General features: G+C 43.6%; 1 protein-coding gene across 4 annotated transcripts in view; it reads left to right on the forward strand.

Annotated features, from left to right (window-relative positions):
• Positions 1-12124, forward strand: part of LOC118362552 (inositol-tetrakisphosphate 1-kinase-like) — a 38981-nt gene that overhangs the window by 19374 nt on the left and 7483 nt on the right. For all 4 annotated transcript variants that reach the window (XR_004821231.2, XM_035742971.2, XM_035742973.2 and 1 more), the window contains exons 4-6: positions 1252-1377; positions 4822-4939; positions 11911-12009. Coding sequence is in view for 3 of the 4 variants with exons in the window: in XM_035742971.2 (XP_035598864.1) it covers positions 1252-1377; positions 4822-4939; positions 11911-12009 (343 nt within the window). In the remaining variant the exon portion in view is untranslated. The remainder of the gene's footprint in view (positions 1-1251; positions 1378-4821; positions 4940-11910; positions 12010-12124) is intronic.

Raw genomic sequence — 12124 nt, forward strand, 5'->3', positions numbered from 1 at the left:
TCACCTGTCCTGTCTGACTGATCCACTGTGTGCTCTTAAGGTGTCTTTATTTTGCTCCCATACTGAACACAAATGACTCAAATGAACTAGCTCTGCTAGCTAAATGTTATTTTAATAAAACATCTCCATCTTACTGAAAAAGTGGCTGATAATGAGTATTAACGGTCTAATGCTCCTTTTTTAAAGACATCTAGCCCTCATAATGCTTTCAACCCACTCAATGCCTTCCAATGTGCTCCTTATCACAAATGTGCTACCTGTGTACACGCAGATATAGAAGACGGGCAGTGTTCTTGTCGAGTGCAGAATGCTTGACCAGTCCGGTACCTGGGGAAAATCCTCCTTCTGTGTAAGGCCATTGCCTTACATCCATTTTACTGTACTAATAGATTTAATAAAAGTGTAACACGGTCATTCCATATCATGTAGGCCTATTTATTTGCATGTTATTTTTGCATTTAGCAAGTATTGCTGTTAGTCTGCTAAATGCCTATCGTTAATTATAGGAAAGGATAAGCATGCTCGGCCTTGCTGTATTAGACAGTTCTGGACTCAGTATCAAAATAGCCCTTCACTATCAGTGAGCCGTTTCTTCAGGTCAGAAATGCTTGGCCCTTCTGCTGGAGACGAGCCTACTGAAGTACACACACAAGCAGGCATACAGTTGCATACAAACATAATGGGGACTCAGACATGCTGACAAAAGGGTCTTAGAAAAGGGTATGGTCTAAAGCACACAAACCTAGAGATTTAGAGAATCAGAATACACACCCGTACATACAGTTTCTTCCACACACATTTACCCCTCCCTCCCTCACACCACAGTGGATCCATTCAGCTTAGATCACAATAGAGGCTCATTGTGATTTGGACACATCATGTAGCCCAGTAGAAGAGTGACCGTTGTGCCCCAAAGCCTGTCACTTCTTCTGGAGATTGTGTGCTTGGGTGTCCGTCCTCTGGGTATATGTACTGACCCACACAACACCAGTATCGACCTACAGTACACTACTGACCACAGCAGCCAGACCTATCCTATAACTCTATGCCTGTTGAGGCAGAGCCAGTTCTGTATCTCTGCAGGAAGGAAACACCCCCTGCGGCATCATTTTACATTGTTTAGCAAGAGTGTTACCAAAAACATACAAAACAAAAAGACAGTGGTTATGGCTATAGTGGTAGTACAGTAGCTTTCCTTGTTAATGTTTCCTTGTTGACCTCTAACCCCTGACCTCTCCTGTGTCTTCCCAGCTGGACCTGAGCCAGCCCCTGGAGGAGCAAGGCCCCCTAGACGTCATCATCCACAAGCTGACCGACCTGATCCTGGAGGCCGACCAGAACGACACCCAGTCAGTCCTGCTGGTGCAGAGAGTGCAGGTGAGGGAGGGAGGGCCTGAGTTACAACAGCCAACAGTCTATGATTCCACAACACCACTAACAGATTTCACCACTACAATTTGTAAGTCGCTCTGGATAAGAGCGTCTGCTAAATGACTTAAATGTAAATGTAACACGTCTGGTAATTAGTGGTTTTGCTAATTAGAGGGGGAGGTGGTCATGTATTTCTGTATCTCACAGGAACAGCCTGTGTTGTGAATGTTGTGCACTCATTTTGTGTCTCATCTGAGTGGGAACAATTTGAAATGAATGTGTTTTGAAGTGTGTGGTGATGGTTGCTGTGTGTTTGTTCTTGTGTGGATCGATCTGGCAGTGCTTTAAAAGGTGTTAGATGCGGTCTCCATCCATGCCACCCTTCTCTTGCCCTCCCCCTCCTCCTCTGTTTCTGGATGACTCAGAGGGCTCTGCTGTTATCGTGTGCAGAGTCACGCAGTCACGCCATCCTCACTGACAGGGACTGAGACTACGCTGCTGCTGACTGCTTATTTGGAAAGGAAAGATGGGGATGTTCAAAAGGGACAGATAATCAACAGAACAAAATGCTTCTCAGATTTTTGTATATATTAATCTTAATGTCACATCAGCACGCAATATTCAGTTCCTTTCTTTTATGCCAATTTAAAAGTGGGGATCAACCAATTAAAATTATTTAAAGCCTTTAAAAAAAACTGTTTTACATCAGCTGATTTCAAAGTGATATACAGAAACCCAGCCTAAAATCCCAAATAGCAAGCAATGCAGATGTAAAAGCACGGTGGCTAGGAAAAACTCCCTAGAAAGGCAGGAACCTAGGAAGAAACCTAGAGGAGCCAGGCTCTGAGGGGTGGCCAGTCGTCTTCTTCAAGCCTATTGTACCTGTCAATAGAGCCTGTCAAGGACCCCCGCCTCTTGAAATGATATCAATCTTGGCTGCAGATGACTGGGAGGATTGGTTAACAACTGTTGATTTGATCTCCACTCCCTCCTGTAGGTATTTTATGACTCAGAATATCCCCATCTTGCTGTGTGAAGGCATAGTAATTATTGCTATCAGAGACGCTACGCAGCAATATTACAAGCAGTTGGCGGGCAGGTTTTCTTTCAGGGTGATTAGAATTGAACTTTGACCCTGCCACTGAACGTCACATATAGCCTTGCATTTAGTCAGTCCGTCATTCTGTGGCATGGAAATAAACAGCATTAATGATCAGACCTGTTACTGCATCCTGTAGTTTAGGGAAAGAGGACTTCATTGTGGAAACATTGCCCAATAGTTTGCATACCTTCTTTTGAATATAACTGAATTAGATGTAAACAAAGCCTTGCACAGTTAGAGAACATCTTAATGGGCATCAACCATATCCTGTGGATTTAGGTGAATGTGGTATTTTCTTTAGAGGACTTCTAGGGGGAAATACCACAACCGCCTTCTACTGCAAAACAGGCAACCACAGCTAGTGCTTGTTGATTGTGAAGAATACCATCAATAAACCCTTGGACTTGCATGGCCTTCAAGTATAGGCCTATGAATTGGGTTATACATAATTAATATGTTGGTCTGTTTCATTTGCATATGTACAGTTAACTGCCAAAACAAAGGAAACACCAACATAGTGTTTTAATAGGGTGTTGGGCCACCACGAGCCAGAACAGCTTCACTGCACCTTGCCATATAGTCTGGAACTCTACTGGATGGATGCGACACCATTTTTTTCCACCAGAAAATGTTCTGTTGGTGGTGGAAAACACTGTCTTTGGCGCCACTCCAGAATCTCTCTTAAGTATTCAGTTGGGTTGAGATCTGGTGGCTGGGCGTCCATGGCATATGCTTTACATTGTTTTCATGCTCATCAAAATTTAGTGACCACTTGTACCCTGTGGATGGGGGCATTTTCATCCTGGAAGAGACCACTCCTATCAGGATAGAAATGCTTTACCATAAGGTGAAAGTGATCGCTCAGAATGGCTGTGTATTTATTGGTGTTTCCCTTCCCCTCTGGTGCCTAAACCAACGAGTGTGCTCACATACTCCCTTAAGACCTTCACTTGAAAAACTTTTAAAAAGCGGCAATAATACCGTTTGTCCATTTTGAGACACCATAGTATACAGTATACATTTCTTCCATAATAGTCGAAATTGATCTAAAATGACTCAAGAAATCTGTAATTTAATTTTGACTATTTTTGCTGATGATCTTAGTCGTGCAATTTTTACCTCTAGCTGAGATGTTTGGTGAGGTATTTCTCAGTGAACAAATGTGCACGTAAACGAGCAGTCTCTCGTTGAATGACAACAGACTTTTATGAAGAATCCTTACTGTTGACCAATTACAAACGAAGTGGCATAGACTTCGGCTACCGATTTTTGGCTTGCCTTGAAGAGAAAAAAAATGTGTACACGAATGTCGTCATATATGGACAAAGCCTTCAGAGCTGTTTCAGCTGGGAAGCATGCGGTCGCCTTAATGGGTTGAGAGGACCTAAACCATGCCAGGAAATGCACCCCACACCATAAGAGCCGCCAGAACCCTCATTTACGAAAGTGTTTCCTTTTATTTTGGCAGCTACCTATAGGTTGACGTCTTTCTCCATTATTACCTGCCACACCCACATCCCCATGGAGGAATCCACTGTCTGTCCCACCCTTTTTTTTCTCTCACACACATTTGTAGAACATTTTTTATATTTTTTTTTAACGCAAATTGATGGCCAAAATTCAGAGGAGTTGTCAGTTCTTTTAAACCACTGGAAGATTGGTTTGGCTTTAGTTTTTGATGGCAACATGTTTGTCTTATGTAACCACACTACCGTTTTGATCAGAGCTGGCAGGAGTCATACTCAACACAGATGGATGTTCAGTCTCTAGGAAAATAGATTGTGTGTAGGCAGGCATTTTTGTGTGTATATGAGTGAGTGTGTGTGTGTGTGTGTTTTTGTTAGGCAAAGAGGTCTAATGTAGCCTATGTCTAAAAATGTATTTAAGGAAAAATTAGATTTCACTTGGGGGGGAGGGGGGTGGGGTGTTTTGCATAATGTTTAGGCCAAAGCATCTGCTAGTGTTGAAGAGTAGCTAAAATACTGACATGATGACAGGCTGGCAGGAAGAAGGACTGTGCAGAGAGGTGAAAGTGGAGAGAGTGTGAGATGGCTTGGAGAAGAGGATGGAGTGTAGAGACGAGGAGGATAGAGAGATGGGGGTGTGGTTATATAAATCAGGAAACCTCACGCTGACCTAACAGCCTGCCATGCAGGGCACAGTGATGATGACACACCACAACACAGTGGGCATGAAGGAATGAGCAGGGTACCAAAATGGAAATACACATGAGCCCTGTCCAACTGTGAGGTGTAAGTGTTGCACAGTGTCCAGACTGCCTACATTAGCTGTGATGTGTGCTCCCTCATAATCTCCCGTGTGTGTGTGTGTGTGACGCCTCCTTTCAGGACTACATTGAGGCCCACCCTGAGACCATCGTGCTGGATCCCCTCCCAGCCATCAGGACCCTGCTGGACCGCTGCAAGTCCTACCAGCTCATCCACAGGATAGAGGACTGCATGCAAGGTAGCCACACATGCAGCACTGGCACTGCCTCGCACTGGTATGATTTAACTCCCAATATACCCAGTGCCACTGCCAGTCCTAGACAGCAAAAGATCCCATAGGAGTGTCTACGTGGGAATTTTTGAGTGAGTTATCTGTTGTCAAGGATGGGTTGTGATAACAAATCGTTTTGATTTGATTTCTGAGAAAGTGACCAGGAGATGGTGGTGTGACATATTTCAGCGGTGGATCGTGTCACCCTGTAGTTGTGCTTCCTACCAGGTGGTTTATGCAGGCACATAACTCCCACTACGACAGCACCATCCCTCCTCTCTCCCCTCTGTGAACCCCTGGTGAACCTGGCTCCTGCCTCTACCAGAGTGTGTATTGGTTCCAGTGATGGACTAAAGCTGTATTAGCTAGAGGAGGCTGTCATCCAGCAGGCCAGCAGCACCTAGATCTTCTGTCACAGGAACCATATGGTCCCCAGTGGGCTGGCTGTGTAGCCTGTCTGGGTCCAGAGACTGGAGCAGAGCAGTGGAATGATGGCACATTAACAACAAAGCTTTTCTCTACTGTAAACACACATGTGACTCATCTGCTGTTCATTTACTGAGAACATGGCATGGGACATAAACCTGGAGCCATTACATGAAAACCATTCTGTACTCGCACGCACCAGGTGGAGAGGGAGAGAGAGACAGAGACCAAAAGAGTGTGTGTATGCATGTGTGCCCACTTGAGTACAGATTTTTGTGTGTGACGTGTACTGTACACGTGTGTAGTTGTGCAGTGCTTGTGGGTGGCATGTTCAGCTACATGGTACGATTCAGTGTAACCCTGGGTCAGAGGAATAGATCAGAGATGTCTCCAAATGTAAAGTGGCGTCAGTTGCTTAAAATATAACACCGAAAATTGCATTTTATTCTCTCCCAAATAGACATGTTGGTGGTTATGTAACAAGGTCTGTAAGCTGTCTGGGGAGGGGGGGGGTCTTACACATCGGACATGGTTGGATAAGGGGCCTGCTATAATGATGTGATGCATCTGCTATTGAGTGACTGAAGTGGTGAACCTTTTGAATACTCTGATGCTGTGGTTTTCACCCAGAAGATTCTGGAAGGTTGGACTGGGATGTTGAAATGTAAACCGTCAGATCGCATTACAACATGACAAGAAGAAAACTTGTGAATTAAAGTGTTCGTTTCTGTAGTCAATAGTGCTGAGCGATTGACCGAAATGTAGGTTATTCTTTAGTTTTTTTTACTAATTGACCATCGGTTAAGTTATTAGAATTCCATTTAGCTCGGTGTGCAGTTTATTTAGAGAAATCAGTTAAATTCTGAACTGTGCGATGTAGGGAATTGTAGTTTCCAACAGGCCAATATTCTACATAGTTTAGTGCATGAAAGTGGTAATTAACTACAATGACCATAATCCTTCGTGTGGCTGCTTTAACTTGTCCGCTCTGTGAGGAGCAGACACTGAGAGAAGAGTGAACACTTAATCGAGAGGGATAGAAAGCAGTTGCTTCGCGAGCCCGAAAATACATGAGCTAAGTGATTGGTATTCAGCAGTCATAAAAGTCATCAAATAAAACACATTTTTGATTAAGTAATGTGAATAAATTATGCTGTAATGGTCAGTCATTACCACCATGGGACTTTTATTGTTTTATTCAGTATTACAACATTTAACCCACATAATGCACAGTGCAATTAATGTAACACATTTTTTTACAGAAAACCGTGATTTATTTATTTTATAATCGAGCCAAAACCAGTGACCTAAAATGACTCCGCTCTGGTCGTCAACAACCGTGGCGTGTGTTGGTGGGAGCATGGAGAGGAGAGGAGGGGAGGGTTGTTGTAGCAAAGATTTTCTATTATATTGACAAGATAGTTGTGACCGCTCTAACAATGGAAATTAAATGCATGTCCTCGAAGGTGGAGGCAAGATCAGGTGGGACCATTCTAGCCAATGAGAGGGCAGATGCGCAAGTGAACAACAAGCACAATGCTGATGTACAGTTGGTGCGTCTACTTATCAATGCATTTGTAACAACCAAACCATTACGGAACTTCTGTTTGACCAAATAAGCCTCACGTAGCAAATTAGAAATTACATTTTTTTGTTCACCAAATTTGACAGTCATGGACCTCTACAAAAAATTCCTCACTTTGTGATCTTATTTTCGTGGACAGATTTTGTCTGGCGTGAAACCTCTTCTCTTCCTGTTTGGTTGTAATGAGAGTGGAAAGTCCAAAAGTGCACACTCTGGCACGGCCACTTCCTCCTCCTTATCAGTGGAGACCATGTAGCCCCAGTGCAGTGCAGGCTGCCCAGTACCAGAGGCTGCGGAGAGCCTGCCATGGTCAGAGGGCTGCCTGAGTGGCTGAGAATAGTACTCAATGGGAGGAAACACTAGAGCTTTGTGCTTGTTTGTGTGTAAGATGATACATGTTAAACTTCTATAACTGTACTTGGAGATCAGTAGACAGCCCTGTGAAATGTTTGCCTAAGAACACAGGGGTTGCCTAACTACACAGGGGTTGCCTAACTACACAGGGGTTGCCTAACTACACAGGGGTTAGTCCTCCTGGTCCCATTAGTCTCCTCTACACCACATGACTCATTGTTCCGCTCATCAGCTTTCCAGAGTGTTGTCGAAGTCTGTTTTGGCAGGGCGGTTGTTTACTTTAGGTGGTGGAATCCACTATTTTCCGTTTAGAAGTCAGCCTTGCTGCCTCGATATTTCACTTGGTGTTTGTAAAGATGGCAACAGTCGTCAGGCTGTACAAGGTGAAGGATCTCATTCAGGGTGCTCTTCGTCTTGGTATTTCTTTTCCACTTCAAAAGAAAGGGACTGGGACTAGGGCACCCTTAAATGAACAGATGTTTTTGTGGAATCAAACTGAACCAGACTCTTGAGGTATTTGTTTAACCAGATTATGGTAGTGCTTTGTTATGTGGGGAGTATTTGGTGTCCACATAAATCTAATGTTTCTGTGGTTCAAACGCAACCAACAATAACAAGTGTCCTGCTGATGCAATAAGTCAATCTTTATACAAAGGCTCATCAGATGAAAGAAAAAGAGCTGTGGAGGGACTGCTGAGGACCGCACAGACACATCCAGGCCCATCCCCAGCACAGAATAGTCAGCATGGGCTGAATAAAAACCACTAAGATTGATTGCCTTGCTTACATAGACAGCCTTTAAAGCAGTTCACTGTTACTTAATGGACCTGTTCTGTTCGATTGATCTGATGAAGTTAATCAAGACGTCAGCGGAGGTGCTCTACGACGCCGAGTTGAAGATGTTGTTCTCTCACAAAGATTAATGGCTCATTTTTATTTTCACTGTAAACTCCTTACAGCGGGATATGGAGAATTATGGGTTTACTTGCAGGGCACACAGAGTTTGGAGTTCAATTTGAAATATTGAAAACATCCCTGGTTTGGCTCTGAGCAAGGGAATAGAAGAGGAGCTGGTGATACTAGGAATGTAGCCTTAAATAGCAACATTTAGATTTCAATCTACTGTTAACACTGGACTTGTACCAGTATAGGCCTACTTGGTAATCCTTTGATAATGCTGCTGATATCGTTTGCAAAGAAAATGTGAAGGTCAGTTTCACCTGTGGCTGCTTGCCTTTATAGAAAGAGTTCACCAGTGTCCGGTATGAGCATTCCAGTCAGCCAGGCCTCCTTAAGACTGTCCTGTTTTTTCCTTTAAGGATCAAACCCTATTGATAACATCCTTTTAAGATGAGAATCTCTCATTTTAATTGGGTGTTTTGTCATGGTAGTATTGGGTCTGGTATAGTACTGTCCTACTCCAGATCCCCAAACTCTGAGCGGTTCCATAGCGTCAGGCCAGCCAGTAGTGTATGCTGTCTGCCTCGAGTCGGACTGACGTCCTGTAAACGTCTGCTGAGTGCACACAGTGTTTAGACAGAAGAGGAGATTGATCCCCTGCACTCAGAGCCAAACGGCCAGGGCCAAGCACGACGCCAACGCATAACACACAGACCGTGTGCTTCACTCACCATCCTCATATCTCCTCTCGTCTCTCTGTATCTGGGCCTGATGCTTCCAAATGGGCCTTTTTGGTTTTTTTTGCTCAAGTCCCGATCCACAGGTATGGGAACATGATGGCGGTCTTTTTGGATTTAAAGTCCGTTTTTGTTCTCACAGATAAAATACATGTTGGGTCTTTGGATTGTTTTTGAGTGACGTTAGTCCGACATTACTATCCCCTCCCACAACAACAGCAGTGTGAGTGTGAATTCTGAGCTCAGCTCAGTGGGGTGATGGGTAAACCCTCCAGGCCTCTGTCTCACTCATCACGCCACACTCCTAGGCTGCTGCCACGTCTCCATTGATGGTCACTGACGGAACAGGAGCACCACAGACAAATACAAGTTAAGGAGCACAGAGTATAATCACATTTAGTCTTGTATTAACAATCAAGTGATGTTTGTTTGTGCCTAGGTTATTTTTTAATGTATGTTTAGCTACCTTAAAATCAGTCTGAACGCGTTCTATACTTACGCATTTCTTTTAACTTGTATTTCATTAAGTTGATCCTTCTATTGTTATTAAATGTTCTGTTGGTAATTTATTGCTTCCTTTTTGTTGATTATTCTAACAAAAGACAAGCCTGTTTTTAAGGTTTTGTTTTGATAAGAACCTACCCTATCCGTATTAGGGGATTGTGATTGGCTACATTACATATAGGTCAAATCGCATGCTGGCAAAATGGATAGCAGACCCATGGCTTTGAAACCTTGGTGATCCCCCTACTTCCTCCAATCACTCCACCCCTCCTGAGTCAGCTGCTCATGACTGCCTGGGTGATCACTCCCTGACTGGTCTGAAGCGCAAGTTATCTTGTTTAGTGTATGTAAAGATGGTGGATAAATGAAGTTGTTTACTGTTGAAAAGAATATAGTTCATTGACTGTGTATGAACCAGAAAAGTGTGAGATTTGTCTACCTTTTCTGTATTTGATGTATGCTCTCCACATCCACAATGTGATCATTGAGCTGTGTGTCTGTGCAGCCTATCTGCGACCACAGCTCAGCAGCATTCAGTGGTATAGCCACTAACAAGTGTAATACAGTCCTGTGGGCTTCTCCTGACCTCAGCACAACTCACAGGAAGCACCGACATCACATTGCCCACACAACACAAACACTGTAGTGTTTCTATTGTGTTTTTGGCATCAGCAGCAATATACCAGCGCTTGGTTTGGCCCGGACACTGATTTTCTGTGTCAAACGAGCTGCCTTATCTCCTATAGCCAGGAAATTACTGCAGAGCCCCAGAACTTTAATATAGCAGAGCTCCAGACTGCGACCATTTAGTCACATTTTGCGACCCTTTGACTTGGCTGTGCAAGTTAAAACTATGATTTTGGTCAAACAGTACACCTAAAATAAAGTGCTTTAATTTCTGCTATGAAAGAGCCTACCCTGCCCCTGCAGTGCCCGTTTTGCCGTGGTCGGCCGGCCGGCTTCTGTGGCTCACTCCCACTCCCACTCCCTCCAGCTGTGGACTCTATTAAAAGGGTGAGAGAAATGCGTTATTTAGAAATAAGTTATAGGTAAAACACTAACACAGTTTTGAAAACAGGTATGCTGTTTTCTAGCTGAAGAGAGGAGGGTTTCAGCTTTATTAGGGGTATTATTATAATCGTATTATGAACACCTTTTTTTAAATAACGGATGTTTCTGGTATGTCTTTGAGATGTGGCGCACGCAAGCTGCACATTGACCATTTGCAAAATCAGAAAATTCTGGAGCCCTTTTTGACAGAAATATAGCAACAAAAGCCTAATTGTCAACCCAAAATTCATGTCAATCACTGGTTTATGTTGCACATAAAAATACTTCAATCATACATTCCTCCTGGGATGTGTTTGACGATTTTATTTATTTATTTAATCATACTATAATCACTCCGTTGTATTTTTTTCAATAAAGCACCATGGATTACTTTAAAAAAATTATGACTAATTTGATCTATTGTGTTTACGCCAGGAGAACGTTTTTAGGTGCTTCCAAATAATGTACTGGTGCCACCAGGGGAAAACGTTAGTCTGGATCGCTGTATCGGCTCACACGAGGGCAGATTTACTGTGTTCTACCTGCAGGATGTTTGTCAGTCACTTCCTGGGATGGCAGAACCTCTTACTTCAAGTCTTATGAGAGGAGATGGAGAAACAGCCACCGCTGCAGGCCACTATGTAAACAATGAGAATGATGCTCTGATTCAATTCTCCAAAGTGCTACACAGTCTGGGTGACAAGCACTCCCATCCTGAGTATGTGTACTGTGCATGTACTGTATGTACACCTGTCTGGATTTGGAAGAGCTGTGGACTTGTATGTTGTCTGTCGGTCTAGTAGTCTTTCTTGTTTTCTGTCTGGTCCTGATCTATGTGTTGTCTGGTGCTGTGGCGTCTCTGGGCGGAGCAGGCCAGCTATATTGTTTATTTATTTGAACAGGAGCCTGTTCTCCTCTCTACCTCCTCTGCTCCTCCATCCAGGGTGGCATCTGTGTGTTTTGGGGTTCCCTAATCCAGCTGTATAAAGGAAAGCAATGACACACAGGTGGTGTGTTTGTGCATCTAAAATTAGATGGCCTTCTGCCTCTGTTATCAGATGACAAGTAGCTTTCTTGTCGGTGTTTTGGCTGTGTGAGTAGGGTATGTTTGGTGTCACAGGTAAAAAAAAATATATATAAAAAACTAGCCATCTGAGAGAATACGTCAGTCAGTGTGTTTTGAGTTTCTGTGTGCGTGAGAGTCTGTTCTTGGATAGTCAGGTTGAAACAAAGGACTTCTGAATGACATGCTTAGATATTATTTTCCTTCAACAGATTCTCTGATATTAAGATGGGGGTTTCCTTCCTAGTTCCTACTCTCTTACTCATCTCCTTTCCTTCCTCTGTCTCCCCTCCCTCTCTTCATCTCCCTTCCTCACTAGATGAGAGAATCTGCTCTCCCCCGTTCATGGTTCTGAACACAGAGTGTGGTCCAGATACACTGGAGAAGATTGAGAAGCATGGACTCACTTTCCCATTTAGTAAGTCCCTCCCTTTCCTGTTTGATAGAGGAAGAGGAATTGTCACTTGACCCAGATGATTACACAGGGTCCGTCCTCCTAGCTTTGTAGGGGTTGACATTAGGAAACAATTTGT

This window comes from Oncorhynchus keta, chromosome 29 (genome assembly GCF_023373465.1).
Source record: "Oncorhynchus keta strain PuntledgeMale-10-30-2019 chromosome 29, Oket_V2, whole genome shotgun sequence".
NCBI classification, from domain to species: domain Eukaryota; kingdom Metazoa; phylum Chordata; class Actinopteri; order Salmoniformes; family Salmonidae; genus Oncorhynchus; species Oncorhynchus keta.